Source organism: Xyrauchen texanus, chromosome 7 (genome assembly GCF_025860055.1).
Source record: "Xyrauchen texanus isolate HMW12.3.18 chromosome 7, RBS_HiC_50CHRs, whole genome shotgun sequence".
Lineage (NCBI taxonomy): Eukaryota > Metazoa > Chordata > Actinopteri > Cypriniformes > Catostomidae > Xyrauchen > Xyrauchen texanus.
In genome coordinates, this window is record NC_068282.1 from 15,602,529 (window position 1) to 15,623,352 (window position 20,824).

At 45.0% G+C, this 20,824-nt stretch overlaps 1 protein-coding gene across 1 annotated transcript in view; it reads left to right on the forward strand.

Moving 5' to 3' along the window:
• Window positions 1-20,824, forward strand: part of LOC127646445 (sodium channel protein type 8 subunit alpha-like) — a 106,916-nt gene that overhangs the window by 12,139 nt on the left and 73,953 nt on the right. Inside the window, exons 3-4 of the mRNA XM_052130108.1 lie at window positions 18,262-18,401; window positions 19,440-19,520. Of these exons, the coding sequence (XP_051986068.1) occupies window positions 18,262-18,401; window positions 19,440-19,520 (221 nt within the window). The remainder of the gene's footprint in view (window positions 1-18,261; window positions 18,402-19,439; window positions 19,521-20,824) is intronic.

The following is a 20,824-nucleotide window of genomic DNA, read 5'->3' on the forward strand; positions in this document are numbered from 1 at the left end:
TTCAGCCATCCTGCGAGCTACGCCATCCGGCGACGTATCCTTTTAGAGCAAGCAAGTTCCTCAGCGAACTTCACAAAAAGAGCAACGGCGTCTTTTTAAGATGCCTCGCACCACCTGCGCCTCATGCCGCGCCCCTCTCAGCGCCGGAGACCGCCACCTCATCTGCGCTCTCTGCCTGGGATTGGAACATGCAGAGCTCGCCCTCGCTGACGGCGGATGCGACCTCTGCGAGGAGCTTCCGATGTCGACCCTGCGGGCTCGACTCGAAGCACTCAAAACCGAAGCCGCCGCGCCGCCTTTCGTTTTGCCGTGCAGAAAGAAGCGCCGCTCCCAAAGGCTGCCGGAACCGGTGTTAGAAGCGACTACCTCACCGGAGCCTCTCCCTCAAGCCTCGCTTTCACCCTCCCCGCCCTCCCGGGACGTGCAGTTGCCGCCGAGCGGCCGCACTGTTGCCATCTCGTATGACGAGGCGGAGGATAAGGGCTGCTGTTCCATCATGGCTTCGGACAACGAAGAGTGGTCAGGCTCCCAAGCCTCCTCCTCGGCCCAGGAATCCAGCAGGACCCGCGCCGGAGTCGAGGAAGAACTAACGCACCTCCTCACACAGGCCGTCGACCGCCTCGGGCTCGAGTGGTCACCGCCCTCTGAGCAGGCTCCCAACAGACTCGACGGCTGCTTTCTTCAGAGCCGTCGCCGCGCGGCGGCCCGGGCCACGCCCTTCCTGCCGGAACTCCACGTCGAGCTCTCTAAATCGTGGAACGCACCTCTCTTGTCCAGGAACCGATCCCACGTCTCCACCTCTCTTGCTCTGGTGGACGGCGCCACCGAGAGGGGCTACTCTTCCATCCCCCCGGTCGAGGATTCGGTAGCAGCACACCTTTGCCCGCCCTCCGCGAGATGGCGGTCTAAGCCAGTGCTCCCGTCTAAGGCCTGCAGAACTACTTCCACCTGTGTTGGCCGCGCCTATGCCGCCGCCGTCCAAGCCGCATCTGCTCTGCATTCCATGGCTGTTTTACAGATCCTCCAAGCGGACCTTCTCCGAGAATGGGATGAGAAAGGCAGGCACCCAAAGGCTGTTTCAGATCTAAGGAGCGCGACGGATCTCGCCCTTTGCGCTACCAAAGCTGCAGCTCAAGCCCTAGGGAAGTGCATGGCCGTGCTGACTGTGACCGAGAGACACCTATGGCTAACACTAGCCGATATGGGAGAAGCTGAGCGCTCCACATTCCTCAACACGCCGCTCTCTCCGTCCGGTCTCTTCGGTTCCGCGGTGAGTGGCATTGTTGACCGTTTTTCGGAAGTCCAGAAAGCCACCCAAGCCATGAATCTCTTCCTGCCTCGTCGCGCTAGCTCCTCTGCAGGCCGCCCACGTGACCAGCCTCCTGCACGAGCCTCTTCTCAGCGCCCAGCTCAGCAAAGCCAGACTTCTCAGCGTCGACAGGGCGGCCGCCCTAGAACGCGCTCAGACAGCCACCACAGACCGCCGCCCCCCGCGGGCCTCGGCCTAAGATTGCGTTGAAACCTGAGCAACCGAAGTCCTCCTAGCTTTGTTAAGGAAACAACGGCTCAGTCCCGCCGCGGCCGGACCACCGTCAAAGCTTCGCCCCCTGTCAGTCCCCTTCTCTCAGGCTACTGCAGTGGTGGATTCGGCAGCCAACAAGCCGGTGATACTGCCCGCTTGCCTGCACTCAAATGCCGTTTTCACGGCGAACAAAAGATATTTTGTGAAAAGCAAACATGCCTTATGTGTAGAAAATGTGCCCACAATCCAGTGTTCACCCCTACACACAAGCATTACACTTCCCGTGTCCCTATCAGAGCCCACTCACATAAAGCAGGCACAGCCAGCTCGAGTGGTAGAGTCAATAAATGCGCCCACGAATACGTGCACGCGCCCCTTCTCTGCCCGCTCTGTCACACGGCCAGCAAACACCTCTCTGTATGTAAGTCCCATGCCCGTGACTATGCATCACTTCACAGATGTGACTCTTTCCCCATTCACCTCAATCGGGAAGTCACTCACAGAACAGACTGTCCCTGCTGTCTGCGAGCAGTCATGCATAAGCACAGTAAGCGCGCTCACACATTCTGTTCAGCTCGCTGTGTGCGGCAATCAGGGCGACTTGGCCATTCACCCTCTAGCGTTACGCTTCAAAGCGTGGAAAGCTATCCCAGGGATTTCCAAATGGGTGTTAAGCACAATAAAACAGGGCTATTTGCTACAGTTCGATCGCCGCCCTCCCCGCTTCAGAGCGTGGCTCGAAACTACTGTGAACTACTGCCTGCATGCTTCGTTCAGAAATAGCAAACCTTTTGTGCAAAAGGGCCATAGAGAGAGTGCCACCTTCTCTGAGCGAGTCAGGGTTTTACAGCCGTTATTTTCTTGTCCCCAAGAAAGACGGCGGCCTCAGACCAATATTAGATCTCAGGGTTTTGAACAAGGTGCTCGCAAAAAGACCGTTCAAAATGCTTACAATCAGGAAACTCCTCGCGCATGATGCGCCAGGGGACTGGTTTATTTCTCTCAATCTGAAAGATGCCTACTTTCAGATTCAGATAAATCCCGTCACAGGCCATTCTTGAGATTCAGCCGACGGCCAGGTTTATCAATACACCGTCCTTCCGTTCGGCCTGTCTTTAGCACCCGTACTTTCACGAAGTGCATGGATCGCGGCGCTCGCACCCCTGCGGAGTCAGGGCTTGCGAATTCTGAACTATTTGGACGATTGGCTGATTTTGGCACAGTCACATACGGCGCTTCTGTCTCACAGGACAGTTCTCCTCAGTCATCTGAACAGTTTGGGCCTTGCAGTCAATTGGACCAAGAGCTCACTACAGCCCAGTCAGGCAATTTCCTTCCTTGGAATAGAACTAGACTCCATGGCAATGACGGCTCGCTTATCTACACGGCGCGCGCACCGTGTTCAGCGACTAGCCGCGTCCTTTCAGATGAACAGCCTCACGCCTCTGAAAAAATTTCAGAGAATGCTAGGTTACATGGCTTCAGCCGCAGCAGTACTTCAGCTGGGCTTACTGTGCATGCGCCCGCTTCAGCATTGGCTAAACACCCGCGTGTCTCGCCGGGCTTGGGCCATGGGCCGCCAGCCGATCAGAGTGACTCAGACCTGTATCTCAGCTCTGCAGCCCTGGGCAGTGGCCGAATGGTATCAAAAGCTCCTTCACATAAATTGTCTGGAAATGATAGCAGTCGAGTACGCGCTCGTGCGCTTCCTCCCGGTCATTCAGGGTCACCACGTCCTGGTCCGTTCGGACAACAGATCTGTGGTATCCTATCTAAACCGTCAGGGCGGTGTCAGATCCAGGAACCTCTTCCATCTGACAAAACGCATACTGAGTTGGTCCCAGTGCCACCTGCGCTCGCTGAGGGCGATGCACGTGCCAGGCCACCTGAACGGCGGCCCAGACAGACTGTCCAGAGACAATATTTCCCCAGGGGAATGGTCCCTGCATGCTCACAGTCCAGAAGTTATGGAGTATATTCGGCAGAGCAGAGATAGACCTCTTTGCGTCAGAAGAGAATTCTCACTGCCCAGTATTTTTCTCGAAAAGCGAGGATGCGCTGGCCCAGGACTGGCCCAACCGCCCGCTTTACGCCTTCCCTCCCGTCTCGCTATTGACACAGGTAATGCAGAGGATCAGGGAAACGCGTCACTCGGTGCTCCTCATAGCCCCGCGCTGGGAGAATCAGACATGGTTCCCGGAGCTTACACAGCTGTCACTGACAGCCCCGTGGCCCATTCCAGTGAGAGCAGATCTCCTCTCTCAAGCTCGCGGCACGATCTGGCATCCTCACCCAGAGCTGGGCTGCAGCGTGGGTGATCAACGACTACCCGTCGCTTTGCCAGAAGGAGTAATAAACACTATCATACATGCTAGAGCCCCTTCCACGAGAAGACTCTATGCGTCCAAATGGTCTGTGTTTTCAAAATGGTGCACCGACAGAGACCTGGACCCACGGACATGTGGGGTGTCGTCGCTGCTCGTGTTTTTACAAGAGCTGCTGGATAAGGGCAGAACCCCATCCACGCTCAAAGTGTACGTGGCGGCCATCGCGGCATTCGCTGAACCCCTGCACGGCCAGTCACTTGGAAAAAACGAGCTGGTCATCCGCTTCCTCAGGGGAGCTAGAAGGATGAACCCCCCGCGCCCCCCATCGGTTCCTATCTGGGATCTTTCCGTAGTTCTCGAAGCTATGAAAGCCCCCCCTTTCGAACTGCTTCAATCCGTGGATTTGAAATACCTTTCACTCAAAACCGTTTTTCTGACTGCCCTGTCATCAGTTAAACGTGTGGGAGACCTTCACGCGATGTCTGTCAGCGCTGCGTGTCTTGAGTTTGGACCAAGTGACTCCAAGGTCATTTTAAAGCCTAGACACGGCTATGTCCCCAAGGTGATCGGTACTCCTTTCAGAGCACAAATCATTTCCCTATCGGCGCTGCCAGCATCCGATAGCAAATGCGACGCCAATCTCCTTTGCCCAGTCAGAGCACTGAGATTGTATACTGCTCGCTCCGCCTCTTTCAGACGCTCTGAGCAGCATTTCGTTTCATTCGGAGGGCGCACCAAGGGTTTCGCCGCCTCGAAACAGACACTGTCTAGATGGATAGTGGACGCTATTGCTGCCGCGTACGCGTCAAAAGACCTACCATGCCCGTTAGGCATTAGGGCTCACTCCACTAGAGGCATGGCCTCCTCGTGGGCATGGTCCAGCGGGATTTCCATTCACGACATATGTGTGGCAGCGGGCTGGGCTTCCCCCTCCACCTTTGTCAGATTTTACAATCTGGAAGTGCCCGCCCTGCAGGCAAAACTACTAGCGGTTTAATACGCTACAGCTCCCCTGGTGAGCTGCACTGATGGGACATATTCCACACAGACCGGCACCGCCGCTCTGTCTTTTCCTTCCCACTATGTGCTTATGTATTACACACACACTGGCCCGCACTCTTGCCGGCCAAATATTATTCCCCCACTCACAAGGGCTCCCCCGGGTCCCCCCACCCCCTGGGCTCATGCAGTGGATGCTTGGCGTGCACGGCGTTGACAATGGGTTCCCGTAGCGTAAGCTAGTGTTAGGGGTATAACAGTAGTGACCCGGACCAGATATGGAGAAAGAAGACCAGGAGTCGAGAAGTTCAATTAAAGAATCAAAAATTTACTGAAGTATAGTCTGCAGTGAAATTGGTAGAGCCAGCGGCAAAGTCTCACGAGGAGATCGAAAGCCAACTCGTACCTTACACAAAATCTTACATCAATTATACCATTTGCAAGGACGTACATTCCATTATTTTACTCCTGATTGGCTAAAAGACCATAAAGTCACAACATATAGACAGCTATGCGGCCTATCAACATTAATCAGCGCACTTGTCGTCCGAGCCCGAGATTTACATCTGAAGTGACCTCGCAGATGGTCGCGGGGCGTCTTCGAGTCGGCCTGGTGTGCATCCCTGAGTTCAAAACCTGGGTAGAAAGTCAAACGCACACACAAAACACTGATGAACGACAGTTCTTCTCTGGGCACAAGAGAGCCAGAGCACCACGTTATCAGGCCATTTAAACCAAAAGAGAGAGAGAAAATATTCACTCCTCGGGCAGAGGAGAGGGGTAGAAATAACATGCATTTCTTCCCTAAAGAAATAATAAGAGAAAATCACACTTCTACTATTCAGGTATTATTACATAGGACTTTAAACCATATAATTAGTCATGGAAAGGTAACAATCAAACACAGAATACATCTAGAGCCTATGTTTAACGCATTCTCCCTGCCCCCGAAGAGACTGGAGCCTCACAGATAAGCTTATCCCCAAAAGACCTTCAGCCTACGTGCAGGACAGAGAGAAAGTCTCTGGAATGTTCCTAAAAGAGACTAGTTAGCATTCAACACACATATGATTCAAAGTATATTTCAGTTATGCATAAGAAAATAGAATTGTTTATGTGATCATGCATATAGTTAATTCATCACTTTATTAAAGAAGTTAAGCAACGTAATACAGATAGATATTGATATAAAAGGATATATATATATATATATGTATTGATATATCTGAAGAGACAAGGGAGTTTGACCCTCACCCTTCAGTCCCCCGTTTTAGACCATTGTGGGGTCCAGTACCGCCACTTCTGGTCTACCAAGTGAGGTCACTACGGAAGGTGGAGTGGTAACGCATGCTTCCCTGACGGGTCACACTTGTTTCTTCGCCTCATTGCGGACATGCTGGATACTAAAAATTCCCAGTCCCCACGCGAAGGCTGTCCCACCTTCCACTCACAACAGGGCATGGATGTTATCCTTCTTAAGTTTCTCTTTCAAGCGTGTCGTCAGTTTTCTCAGTCGGTTCTCCTCCTCAGAAGGGTTCAAGTTACTGCAAGCAGACCTGCATACATAAGAAAAACAGAAACGAACACACATCCACACACACAGACAGAGGACACCCACTCCCAAAAGAGCTCCAAAAGCATATAACACATATTTAACAGCTCCCATGACCAAATCCTCTGACGCAGCCACAAACTCCTCCCAAGCTTCCTCCACATATTCCTCCACTGTTTCCGTCATGTCAGTAAATATTGCTCCTTCCGAAAAAGCCAAAACCAATGCTACTGCTATAGCAGACGGAGGTTCCGAATCAGTATACCATGGAGTGCCCTTAGATTTAAGCCATACAGAATTCAAATACTCATAACGTGCAAATGGATCATTAGTTTTTATCTGTTCCAGAAATGCAGTGATAAATTTCTGCCGAGCTGTTTGCGCCTTCAACCGAGGAAAATATTCAGTCTTCTGCTTCAACTCTGCAACACAAAGAGACAGCTCTGCTTCGTTAGCTTTCTTACTGTTATCAACTGGATGCCATGCAGGACCCATGGGGTGTGTCAACCTGTGTTTAGCACAGTCCTCTGATGGAGTCTTAGACTCTAGATCTCTGATTTCCTGTACTGAAGGAATTGGACTCAGAAATTGTCTAAATTGTTTTGCCCTGTCAAACCACTCATCTCCAATAGCTACATCGGACAACTGAGGCTACATCCTCACCTGAAATGATTTATAATTGTCCCACAACAGCTCCTCATACTTTAAAGGTACCAGACTAGTCTTTGCTCGAGTGTGCATCATTTCAATATTCAGTTTAAACACTTGCAAGTGCATCCATGCTGTCACATTATAAGCCATCGATGTAGGATTATAACATTTATCTTCAAGGTAATCATGCAAGTGATCCATGTTGAAAACAGTTCTGCTAGCAAGGTTCCTAGCAAACTCATACTGGTGCAACACATCAGAAAAACTAGCCCAAGTGTAACCTGACTTAACAAAAAAAGTATTACACACCTCCCAGGGTATCTCCATCATCTTCACACCGGTGAGCTTCTCAGAAATTTCTCTACATTTATCAACATCTCCAGGAGGAAACATCTTAACAAACCACTGTTGAATTTCTTTACCTAAACAACGCTCAACATGTGCAGTCTCCTTCCAAGGGTCATCGAATCTAGTGTACCTGGGCCAAGAGAGGGACAAAGCATTAATAACAGGCAAACCATTTTTACTGCCATTCAGATCGAACTTGTCCCTGTCAGTTTTATCTATCTGTCCTAACCTATCACAGACTGCACCGTAAGCCCTATTAGTGTCCCATCGGATCATGTGGCATTTAGTTGGGACTAACACTCCCCATCTCATCAAATCCTTATTTATTGCTGTTTGATACTCATCAGACCCCGGTTCTTCTCTAATCACAATATTGCTGTATATATAGCTTTGGGCTACATCTTTAACGACTTTGTTGTAACCAAGTTCATTCTTAGCTTTGGGAAGATAGTATGACATGATGTGGCGAGGATCAGGAGCACTTGGGTATAACGGAAGTTTCACTGCTTTTCCACCTAAAATCATGTGGGAGTCATTCACATCTGCTACCTGACGCCTCCTTCGTTCTGCTCTACTCTCACCTTTTCTAGATTTTAACAAATATCGATTAACCATATCCATTCAGTATAGAGCCTGCACTCATGTTTTCACGAGCTATGTGGTCAGGGATCCAGCTCATTGAACTGAAATCTCCTTCAAACAGGTCAACGCCTTCACTCCTCATCCACCGACCTTTTTGCATAATGAGGGTAGTATCGGGATAATTTGGGGAGTGACCAAGCCAATAGGTCACTGTCTCATTTCCGTCCAGAGCGATAACAACGATCATTTACCTTTTGGTACATGGTCGGAATTAAATTTAGACCCTCAGTTGAATTTAGACATGGGTATTGTACCCATGATGGACGGTTATCGATCTCCTCACAATCCCAATGAGTTGAAAACACATGGAATCTCCCTGTCCAAATTGAAATTTGAATCCACATCAACAATGATAAAGCGATCAGAATTAAAAATACCAACGAGAGCGGAAGTACCAATCGGATGAAAGCTCGTTTCACTTTCAGTCGTCTCTCACTACGCACTTCTTCTTGAAGAATTAGCAGCTTCAGTATGTCGTCGGATTCAGCCATCTGTAATGATAAAACATTTGTTCTAGAATTCTAGAATTTTAACATACACGACAGACATTTAATGATCCCGAGGTAGTAAGTTGTTACACTTTTCAAGTGGTTTCACCTGTGACCAATGTCTCCATACGGTACCCAAAACCCCCCTGTCCAGTAGAACAGAGGTGTTAGTGGTCGATACCACCTGATAAGGCCCATCAAATTTCAGACCTAAGGGGGAAACTATCTCCCGCTGTAACATTACATTGTCACCTATTTCAGACAAAGCAGGCATGTCTTTTTGCTCAACATTATCTCGATCTGCTTGTCGTGTGCTAACGCAGACTGTCATCCAAAGCTTTCAGATAATTTTGTAAAGTGTCTTTCAAAGACCCGGATGGTCCCTCATGTTGCAAGGGGGCATCCCAGGGCAGCCGCATGTAGCGACCTGTCATTACCTCAAAAGGGCTGAGCTGTGTAGTCTTGTTAGGGCTGGCTCTCATGCTTAACAAAATCGCTGGGACAGCCACATGCCACCCTTTCCCCCACTCCAACAATCTCTTTCTCAATTAAGTTTTAAGCGTACGATTAGTGCGTTCAATAGATCCGCTAGATTGGGGCCTAAATGGAATGTGAAAGTGTTGCCTCACCCCCATCAATTTCATGACATTTTTCATCACCTTCCCAGTAAAATGTGTACCCTGATCTGAATCAATTTGTAAGGGCAAACCCCATCTTGGGAAAACTTCATTCAACATAATCTTGGCGGTTGCATCTGTGGTGCAGTTTCTCAGTGGAAATGCCTCAACCCATCTGGAAAACAGATCAACAATCATTAGAATGTATGTAAAACCTCCACTAGGGGCAGTGGACCTATGAAATCAATTTGGAGGTGTGTCCACGGCCCTTGAGGTCGAGGGGCATGTCCTAAGGGAATTTTCAGCTTAGAAGAAGAATTAACCTTAAGGCATACTAGACATCTCTTACAAAAATCATTGCAAGAAGCCCTCAGTCGGGGCCACCACCAGGTTTTGGAAATCATTGCATGTAGTTTTTCAGGACCTGCATGTGCCAAACCATGATACAAAGACATTAGTTCAGTTCTAGCAGAAACAGGACAAACAAAACGCTCATTAAATTTCCACAGTCCTTCTGCATTTTTCTGAGCTCCTAATTTTGTCCATTGTTCTATCTCTTCAGGGTCATCCTCATCATAGAGTTTAAAAAGTCTCTGGGGTCTCACTCTCCTGAGGAGCAAGAGCCATAACACTCACGCAAGTCTCAGTCCGTGTTGCAGCCTCTCTGGCAGCTGTGTCAGCAGCTCGGTTTCCTGTGGCCTCAGGAGAATTGTCCGTTGCATGTCCAGTGACTTTGATAACTGCTCCTGTTGCAGGAAGATCACAGGCATTCATAAGTTCTTTTACCTGCTGTTGATGAGAGATCGGCAGACCGGCAGTGGTTAGAAATCCTCTGCGTCTCCACACAGGGTCGAAGTCATGAACAGCACCATATGCATAACGGCTGTCAGTGTAAACATTGACTCGTTTCCCTGGCCATACTGCAATGCTCGTGTCAATGTGACCAGCTCGGCCACTTGAGCCCCTCCTCCTGAAAGAGAACCACAGTCAACAGTTTCACCATGTTCATTTACAACAGCCCAGCCAGTGAAGCGTTTTCCCTGTTCATGAAAGCTGGAACCATCCACGAACAACTTCATGGCATCAGAAAGTGGTTCAGATTGAAGAGGGCTCTGGCTGTCCGTCTCGATCAGTCGGGCACAGTTGTGTGCAGTTCCTTCTTCTGGAAGTAAGGAGGCAGGGTTGATAGCAGTTTCAATGTCAATATTTATATCCACATTTTTACTCAAGAGAGTGGCCTCCCATTTAGCTCGTCTTTGATTAGAGATAGAGCCTAAACGAGTGTTTGTTAACAATTTCAGAATCTGGTGTCTAGTGTGCAGTATCACCTTCTGATGAGTCACAATGTCCTCGGTAATCTTTACAGCCCACTCTGCACAGTCGCATATCAACAGGCACGGATGCTGTCCTGCCATTGAAACAGGAATAGGAGCAGAATAATATCCTACCATCCCATAGGAGTTTCTTCCTGGAACCCTTTGACCCAGGGCAGCTGAATAGGATCGAAGTTCCCACCCATGTCCATAGATGGAGCGGCCTGCTGGCATCGGCATGACGTAATGCTGGGGAGGAAGCAAGAGTTTCTTTGATACTCACAAACGCCTCCTCCATCTCCTCAGTCCAGTCGATCAGCTCCGATCCAGGTTTTCCTCCTTTCAGCACCTCTGTGAGTGGTTTAGAAAGTTCAGTGTATTCAGAAACATACTGGCGGCAGTAATTCAAAAGACCCATTACTTGCCTTAGACCAGTAACCGTGTTTGGTTTTGGAAGTTCAGTGATAGCTTTAACTCGTTCAGGAGTGATGCGTCTGCCGTGCACACCCACAATTTGCCCCAAATAAGTCACTTCAAGCAGTGCTAGCTGTGCTTTCTTCAAGTTCACTTTGAATCCCCCGTTTTGGAGGGCATTCAAAACAGTCTGTACAGCAGTCAAATGTTTGAACTTGGTTGGACTAGCAATTAAAATGTCATCCACATATTGTAGGACAACAGATCCGTCATATTCAATTTGTTTTCTTACCGGATCGATGAAGGATGCTAGTACCTGATGAAACAGTGTGGGTGAGTTGCAGAAACGTTGTGGCAAACGACTCCATGTCCATTGGCGACCCCTGCTGGTGAAAGCAAATCTGCCTTGGTCCTCCTTGGCTAGGGGACAAGTCCAAAACCATTAGAAATGTCTAAAGCAGTAAAAAGACAATGTTCAGATCCTATCTCGTGTAGGATAGTTGCGGGGTTGGCCACCAGAGGGTGCATTTTCTCAGACACTGAATTCAGAGAAGTGTAATCAATGGTCAAACGCCAGCTCCCATCCAGCTTTTTGACAGGCCACATGGGAGAGTTAGTGGGAGAGGAGCAGGGAATCACAATCCCCCGTTTGCATAGTTCATCTACAACAGTGTCAGCCCCCTCTCGAGCCTCATTTTTCAAAGGATATTGTCTTCTGGCTTCATGCAAAGGACCTGAGATGCTCAGTGGCTGAATCTGTGCTAAACCACAATCACATATATCTTTTGCCCATACATCAGGACATTTGGAAATTATAAACTTCCACTCAGGGCGAGTTTCAGTTAGACTAGCAGGTTCAGCCACTGCACATCTCTGCTCATGGTGGGGGCCACTCTGAGATAAGCAAATTGTTTCATTGCAGCCAAGCACTAGCTTATCTTGAGAAAGCAAAACATCAGCTTCGAGTTCTTTCAGAATGTCAACACCGATTAGAGTCCCTACAGTATTTTTCCCTACCCAAAATTCAGTCCAATAGACTTTTTCAGAGTTAGAAATGGTTAGAGGGATAGGAACAGATTTATGATATACATTTGTGCCATTTAGACCTTCTATATACAAAGTTTCAGAAGTGATCTCAAGATCGAGATCTGTAATTGATACAGTCGCGCCTGTGTCAATCAAAATAAGGCATTGCCGGCCCTCTAACAAAGCATGTATGAATGGGCGGGTGTCTGCATAATTACATGAACCGGAGGCCGCTGACCCAGCTCACTTTTTGAGCTCAGCTGTAGTCAGAGAGTTAAGCTTCGGAGCATCACTGTTGACAGAAACATCATTTTTAGGACCTTCCTTTTTCTCATTTCTGTGATTTTTTTGTTTACCACTACGACAATGTCTAGCAATGTGGCCCTCTCTGTTACAATTTCTGCATCTGGCAACAGGCTTGGTACAATCTCTAGAGGTGTGACCTCTCTCGTCACAATTATAGCAGGTTATGTTATTGCGGGGACTCATTTCCACTTCAACTGACACAGCAGATACTTTACCCACATTAACATCATCATCACGTGTTTGCAAACGGCTCCAGCTTACAGAGCACCAACGAAGCAAATCCTCCCAATATCTGATGTCAATGGCACTGTTCAACAACATGTCTCGGTATTGTTTATTCAATCCGCCTGTAGCGGATTCTATCACTATGGCAGAATCAAGATCTTCTGCGTTGTTGTTTGCAGCACAGTACGTTTCATAGGCTATGCGAAGCGCTCAATGTATTCTAAGGGGTTTTCAGCCAGCCCTCTGTTTAATCTGTGTCACACTGGTCCAGGGAAAAGACCCCGACCCAAAATATCTTTCACGCCGTAACTTGTAATCTGAGTAAGCTTCACAAAACTCAGGCCAATCTGTGGGGACTCTGGGGTGGAAAGGAGCAATCTGAACCGCCCTTAATTTGCTGGTGGGAACCAAACCCTCAACCAAAGACTGTATATCTGCCATCCCCAGATTCTGTTGCCTAGCAACGGCCTCTAGCCTGTCCCATAGAATTTTGTTTGGGTTATACAACTTAAAAGGTTCCAACCCTGCAAGCAAACTGTTTTTCTCAGCCACTGTGAGTCTGACCCATTGACCATCCTCCCAGCCAGCACCCATCTCAGTATTCAATCCTCCCCAAGCCTGATGTCGGATTGGGGCGGCTAATGCCATCTCAATGGGTTTAGACATTTCTCTGGGGACAAGTTAAGATTTCCGACCCCGGTTTTTGCTTAATCTGCTTTGCTTGCACGGCAGGAATCTCGAAATGTCATAAGGTGGGGGCGTGAAACAGCCACATTCAACAAACCGGCGCCTCAGCATATGGCCCATCGTTCTGATTATCAGTCTGATCAGCAGCTGAAAGCAGCAGCTGCCTGAGCAGTCTGAGAAGAGCAGGTGGGGGCCAAGGGAGCACTGGGAACTGTCTCATTTTTCACAGCATTTTCTGCCTTCTCACAAACAGCCTCGAAACCCTTACTCAAACTACACAGATCACAGCCGACTTCCTGCCCAATAATTTTTGCCACTCTATCACGCTGGGCAATCAAACTAGACCATCCGTCCATCATATTTGGAATTGCCTTTTCATGGCTTAAAGGTATACCACCCAGTTTACAAATCCATGAATAGGCAAACACGGATAGATATTTGGCCCTATCAGCGTCTTTTTTGTTCTGCAGCCAGTCAATCTGCTGCATGACGTTCCAATCAGAATCAAACCCCTGACTGACCATTTTCTTAATGAGCTGTGCACATTTCTTTGATTTGAGCTTGTCAGAGCAGAGCTGTTTACAGCGTGTGCCCTCCTCGTTTTGGTCAGAACTACTCAGAAAATTCCCTTTATCAGTCATTTTTCTTGGTCACAGTTGAAAATCACTACCGAAAAGATTTTAGCAGCAAATATTTTATGCGGATAAATTAACTATAGCAGCAACAATACTGGATTTCTACACAATACACCACAAAGTATTCTTCACAAACATCCTGGTCACATATACTGATCCATACCAATTTGGGTCATAATTTATTTATTTACTTGGGACCGCTCCTGATGCATCCCTGGCAAAACAATCCCTATTGTATTTTATTTTATTTTATACCTAATATCTGAATCCCTAACTGCCTGATTCACTAAGCTCGGGTACCCCTATCTGAGGTGGAAGAGATTGAGCAGGTTTACGGTGCAACTGGACCTCCCGTCCAGGGGCGACTCTGCCGGGGTGGTGCTACACCAATGCCCACCTGGGCCCCCATAGAGCACGCTTCACTTGTGCTGTTTGCTGTTTTAACCCTTAACAGCTCTCTCAGCGACTTCTTATACTTTCAATAGTATAATTAAATTACTCTTCACTCGCCTCGTCGAGTGAAGCTCTCCCTCCCCTTCAAAATCTCTTCCAGTCAGACAGCCCTAACAATTAATAAAAGCTTCCTACCTTGTTTGCTGATTTGCCAGAGATGTCACCACGGAGTGATTGCCCGCATTCTCCACCAAACTGTTAGGGGTATAACAGTTGTGACCCGGACCAGATATGGAGAAAGAAGACCAGGAGTCGAGAAGTTCAATTAAAGAATCAAAAATTTACTGAAGTATAGTCTGCAGTGAAATTGGTAGAGCCAGCGGCAAAGTCTCACGAGGAGATCGAAAGCCAACTCGTACCTTACACAAAATCTTACATCAATTATACCATTCGCAAGGACGTACATTCCATTATTTTACTCCTGATTGGCTAAAAGACCATAAAGTCACAACATATAGACAGCTATGCGGCCTATCAACATTAATCAGCGCACTTGTCGTCCGAGCCCGAGATTTACATCTGAAGTGACCTCGCAGATGGTCGCGGGGCGTCTTCGGGTCGGCCTGGTGTGCATCCCTGGGTTCAAAACCTGGGTAGAATTTCAAACGCACACACAAAACACTGACGAACGACAGTTCTTCTCTGGGCACAAGAGAGCCAGAGCACCACGTTATCAGGCCATTTAAACCAAAAGAGAGAGAGAAAATATTCACTCCTCGGGCAGAGGAGAGGGGTAGAAATAACATGCATTTCTTCCCTAAAGAAATAATAAGAGAAAATCACACTTCTACTATTCAGGTATTATTACATAGGACTTTAAACCATATAATTAGTCATGGAAAGGTAACAATCAAACACAGAATACATCTGGAACCTATGTTTAACGCATTCTCCCTGCCCCGAAGAGACTGGAGCCTCACAGATAAGCTTATCCCCAAAAGACCTTCAGCCAACGTGCAGGACAGAGAGAAAGTCTCTGGAATGTTCCTAAAAGAGACTAGATAGCATTCAACACACATATGATTCAAAGTATATTTCAGTTATGCATAAGAAAATAGAATTGATTATGTGATCATGCATATAGTTAATTCATCACTTTATTAAAGAAGTTAAGCAACAGAATACAGATAGCTATTGATATAAAAGGATATATATATATATATATATATATATATATATATATATATATGTATGTATGATATATCTGAAGAGACAAGGGATTTTGACCCTCACCCTTCACTAGCATACGCTAATACTGAGAGAACCTCTCAGTAAGAGAACGAATCGGTTACCTTACGTAACCTCGGTTCTCTCTAGAAGAGGGAACGAGTATTGCGTAGCTGGCCGTGCTCGCGCCACGAGCCATTTTCGCTTCATTCAATGAAAACCAGGGTTCCAGCCTACTGAACTTACGCTTATATGCACTCTAGCCATGCCCATTTTGGCAGGCTTTGATGCAGTGACGGCGTGGCTCTGTCATTGGACGCAAGTTCACTCAAGTTCGATCTATAGGCTGCAGCAGTTGTCGCAAGAGCAACCTATGAGCTCGCTAGCTAGCCCGCTCAAGGTATGCAGTTGCTGCACTGCGTTGACAATGGATACAAAATTAAGGATAATTTTTTGGCTTCAATATCTCAGAAAAGATTAATCTTTCCCGTAGCGTAAGCTAGCTTACGCAATACTCGTTCCCTCTTCTAGAGAGAACCGAGGTTACGTAAGGTAACCGATTCGTTTTCCTGCAACTCAGACACTTACTGAGAAATTAAGATGGAAATCATGTTCTTGTGCAACACAGTCTCACAGCAAAATCATCAGGATTCGTACGATTTTCTAAATATGGCTAATTCGTATGATATTTTGTGACTGCACTCGTTTGAATTCCTACGACTTCCACTACTGTCAATTACATTGCTGGATATCGCTTCCATCTAATCCGTGACAATTACTTGCTTCTGTCACACACAACAGCTTCCTATCATGTTTACACACTCTACTGATTGGTCAAGTTTAGATAAGGGGTTTGGATGACATAAACTTTTGTGGTTATCAACATTATGCAACAAATGCTGTCGATTGAGCTTAACTTGTATTGGACCCGGAATACTGCTTTAAATGTACACAGTAAATTTCCCTAAAAACAAAAAAAAAAAAAAATGTTTTATCCCTAAATAAAATAAAATAAAAATATATTATGCTCTCTCACATGATATGTAGACTTTGCATGGAGCAGGTTACCTCATGGAGGCCGACGTGTTGAGGTCACATGACCAGTTGAATACTACTAGCTAATTGAACACATTAATCATGGTTGACTGCAGACAGCATATTTCTACAATGGCATTATAGCTGAAAACTTTAGCTCTTGCACAATGCTGCATGCCAATAAGTGTCAGTATAAGTGCAAGACGACTGCAATTTCGGCAATTGCAAAGTACATCTTAAAGTGAACTACTTATTTTAAGCCTTGTGATTTCATGAGGATGAAAGTGAATGTCATCCAGTAAACATAATCCTCAATAAGATAAAGATTTAGGAAAGATTAGAAAGGGCTGCTGGATATTTAGGGCAGACTATTATTATGAGTATTAGAGAGAGCTGCAGCTATGTCCTCAGCAAACAGTGCAGCATTGTGAGTGTGGGAGCTCCTGCCAGTGGAGGAAGCCCACGGTCTGTCACAGAGTGTGTGTTTTGTGTGTGAGAGAGAGAGACTCTGGGGAAACCAGTGCTCTGTATTCAGTAACACATGGAGACTTCTGGGCTGTTCACAGCTTTTGCTAGTGTGATAGTCTTTGGGATTCTGCAGCTTAAAATGACAGCTGTCTTTAGATGAAGGACACAATCTATTTAGTCTAGCATACACATCTTTTAATGTATGATTTGTTATGTACATGTTGTATTATTGCACATAGAAATTATAAAAGCAGAGTGACAGATGGATAGTCGACATGAAATAGAAAAAGAGAGGTGAAATCTGAGGTGATGGCACTAATTTTGTCCTCATTTAGACAGCTGTCTATATTTATTCCTCACTCCTTGAGAAAGTGAGTATTATATTGGTGTCATTAATGCTTTGTGGTAGAGGGTCTACCTGAGTGTTCTATATTTGTATACCATGGCTGTAGTCTATATAAGCACTGACATTAAAGGGTGGTTATATCCAAATCATTCAACAGATCAACATTTAAGTCCTTTTTTTACCATACCTTCTCCTTCCAGCACAGTAGGTGGTGATATGCACGTAGAATGCAAATCGGCAAAAACAAAAGAAGAAAGTGAAAGTGAAATTGGATATTTATAGTAAAAAAGAACTTAAATATTGATCTGTTTCTCACCCATGCTTATTTGATTTTAGAAGGGTTTTGTGTGGCATACTTGTCAGCTGATCAGACTGGGAGACCAGATGTCTGACCAGTTAACGCAGCTGAAGACAAGCAAACCAGCCTAAGCTGGTTTAATATATCTATTTTTTTCAGGTGGTTGAAATGGTTAGGACTAGATTGTAATGGTAAGCATGTGGTCCTGCAATCTCTGTTGTGCTTACAATATGTCAGAGCTTTGCTGTGCTTTTGACCCACCTTCCGCTCTGTCACTTTCTCTCTCTTTCACTGTCCCACACACTGTCTGGAGTCAGCACTTCTGCTTCTGATGGATCGCAGCGTTAGCGTTAGTATTACAGTCTGAGTTCCTGTAAGAGGACCATCTCTTTGCCAGAGCTCACCGTGGTTGTCTTAGATCCATAATTCCCTTGCTGATTTTTATCATAAGGCTTCAATTTGAAATGCCCTATGTCCTCAGGGTTTGTTTTAGGTAAAATAAAAAATTATAAACATTCTTGACCCGAAAGAATGCTATGGTGATATATTCAGAAATGTAATGGGTTATGTTCAATGTACCAAAAACTGTAACTTTTGGATAATGTCAAACTTCTTGTGATGTTAATCTTTTATGCATATTTGTTTTTACCATTACTCATGTTGGTCTTTTTTTCTCTGTGGATGACTCACTCCATTGAGACTGACTTGTCTCCCTTTCCTCTTTTTCTTCTTTTTTCCTCAGACCTTTATAGTGCTTAACAGAGGGAAAACAATCTTCCGTTTCAGTGCCACACCCTCGTTATATATTATTAGTCCTTTTAATCTACTGAGGCGAATAGCAATTAAAATTTTGATACACTCATATCCTTTTCAATGCATCAAGTATTGTCCATGTTATTATGATTGAAATTTTGTTTAAAGGGTAACTAAACCCTAAACCAACTTTTTTTAGTTAATGATCTGTAAGCATGGGGCTTTATTAGTACTGGCCATTGATTCAAGTAATTTTTGTGACATTTGTGTATAAAGTGTTTTAATTCTACAATATATGGTGTAAAAACATCTGAGTGCTGCCCTCTTCAGGTTGAACGGTGGCTACTGCAGTTGCATTTTCCTATTGGCTGTTTGCGGTACTTCGTGAGGTAAACGGTGACAGCTGACGTAAGCAGGTTCCAGCTCACCATGCCAGATTCATGTACATGTCGTCTTGCGACCGTGTGAGGAATAATAATAACATAGAGTCTGACAGCAGCTGTCAATTAATCCGTCACTACGAGTCTCAGGTGCCCCCTGCTCAGCACCGCACTCGGTTCGTTCCCTCTATCCCCGCCGGGGTCTGCCCACTTTTCCAGCATTTTCAAATATTTCTAGTGGGTGGAGTCAGACTCTGAGCAGGTGTTTAGTTACCCTTTAATCTGTACTTTGTTTGTCTGTGCATGACATTGGTTTTTATTTGTTTTGCATTTTATGTTGATTTTGGAGGACAATTGCAAAATACTGTATATTTCACACATTGTAAACATGTTAAACCGAGATGAGAGTACTACACTCCTATTGGTAGCTGAAGTCATATTTAAAATAGGCAAAATATTTGATAATGGAGAATATTTTGAATAACAGGCCCTACAATTATGTGGAAAACTGTGAAATCATATACTAGGTATCACAGTACATGATTTAACAGACTTTTTGATTACATGTTCCTGAGAGAGAGTTTGCTAAAAATTTGGAGTTTGCTCCAAAAGTGTATGAATTTCTAAACTTTTTGTATTGTTGTCATTATGTTCATCACATTTAGTTAGAAATGGATGTGCCATAGTTTTGATATCTGATCCATATTTATGACATCAGACATATTGTCATGCATTACATGAGACTTCACCCTGCTGGATTTCCTTAACTGCTTCTTACAGTTTTCAGCATGATCATCATGTGTACTATTTTGACAAATTGCGTATTCATGACATTCAGCAATCCTCCAGAATGGTCCAAACAAGTAGAGTAAGTATTCTATTCTATTCTATTCTATTCTAGAACACACTTTATATTAGGTGTCTTTAGTTACTATGTACTTAATTATTGGTACAGTATACTTATTACTTACTTATTACTACTTACTTATATGTGTTGCTGCATTGTACTTACATTTAAAGTACATGTATTTAATTACATCTGTAGTACACTGTTAACCTTATACCCTAAACCTAACCCTACCCCAATCCTTACACTAAACCCTAACATTTTCCCTACTCCCGCACCTCATCCTCAGTAGCAGCAAATGTGAATCTTGTGAGAATTTTGCAGAACAACATGTTGTTACACAATAAATTAATTGTATTGTACGTATTTTAATGCAAGTATATAGTAGTTATAGACACCTAATATTAATTGGGATCTTATTCTATTTTATTCTATTCTATTCAAATGTTCATCATTTCTTATGGCAAGCCAATTTTGCTTTTAATACATCCAGCGTTACTCATTGTAATTGTATTTGTACTAGTAATATTTAAATTAGAGAGCTCTACAATATATTTTCTACCAGTAAGAATTCCAATTACAGAGCTCTGTAACGACATTGTTACTAGTAAGAATGCAATTGCAGAGCTCTATAATTGAATTAAAGAGCTCTGCAATTGCCTTTTTATTGTTAACAATTCCAATTAAAGTGCTCTGCAATTTTATTCTTACTAGTAAAATTTGTATTACAGAGCTCTCTCATTCAATTATCACTAGTAAGAATGTCAATTACAGAGCTCTACAATTGCATTCTTTCTAGTAAAAACTTCATTCTTCATAACTTGTATTCATTAGATGCAAATTAGAGGCAATTACACCCATGTCCCTTTCCAAATCCCACCTGAGTTAGGCTACATTTAAAAATAAAGGCCATGTGTGATATCTGAATATGGTTATATTAGCAAACATAATGATTGTATTCAAATAGTGTCAAGATTATAGAGAATATCGAGATGAAAACACAAATATGCTTTGTTATTAAATGATAATATTTTATATTCATTAACTATATTAATTCAAATCTGTATACTCTTGCAAAAGGTTCAAAGACGTTTTTCCACATGTCAGAAACTCATACGACCCACTGCAGTCTGCAGAATTTGTAATAGTTTTTAGAAACCTGCCAGTCAGACACTTGCAGATTTTGTCCCGAAAATGATAAAAATTCTTTTTTTTCATCAAAATGTTTCAAATGTAAATGTGTAGATTGTGTGAAAGTTTGCAAAGAGTACAGAGGTGTACATACAAAACAATAGAAAAATGTATAGTTTTAATGTATTTTTTAT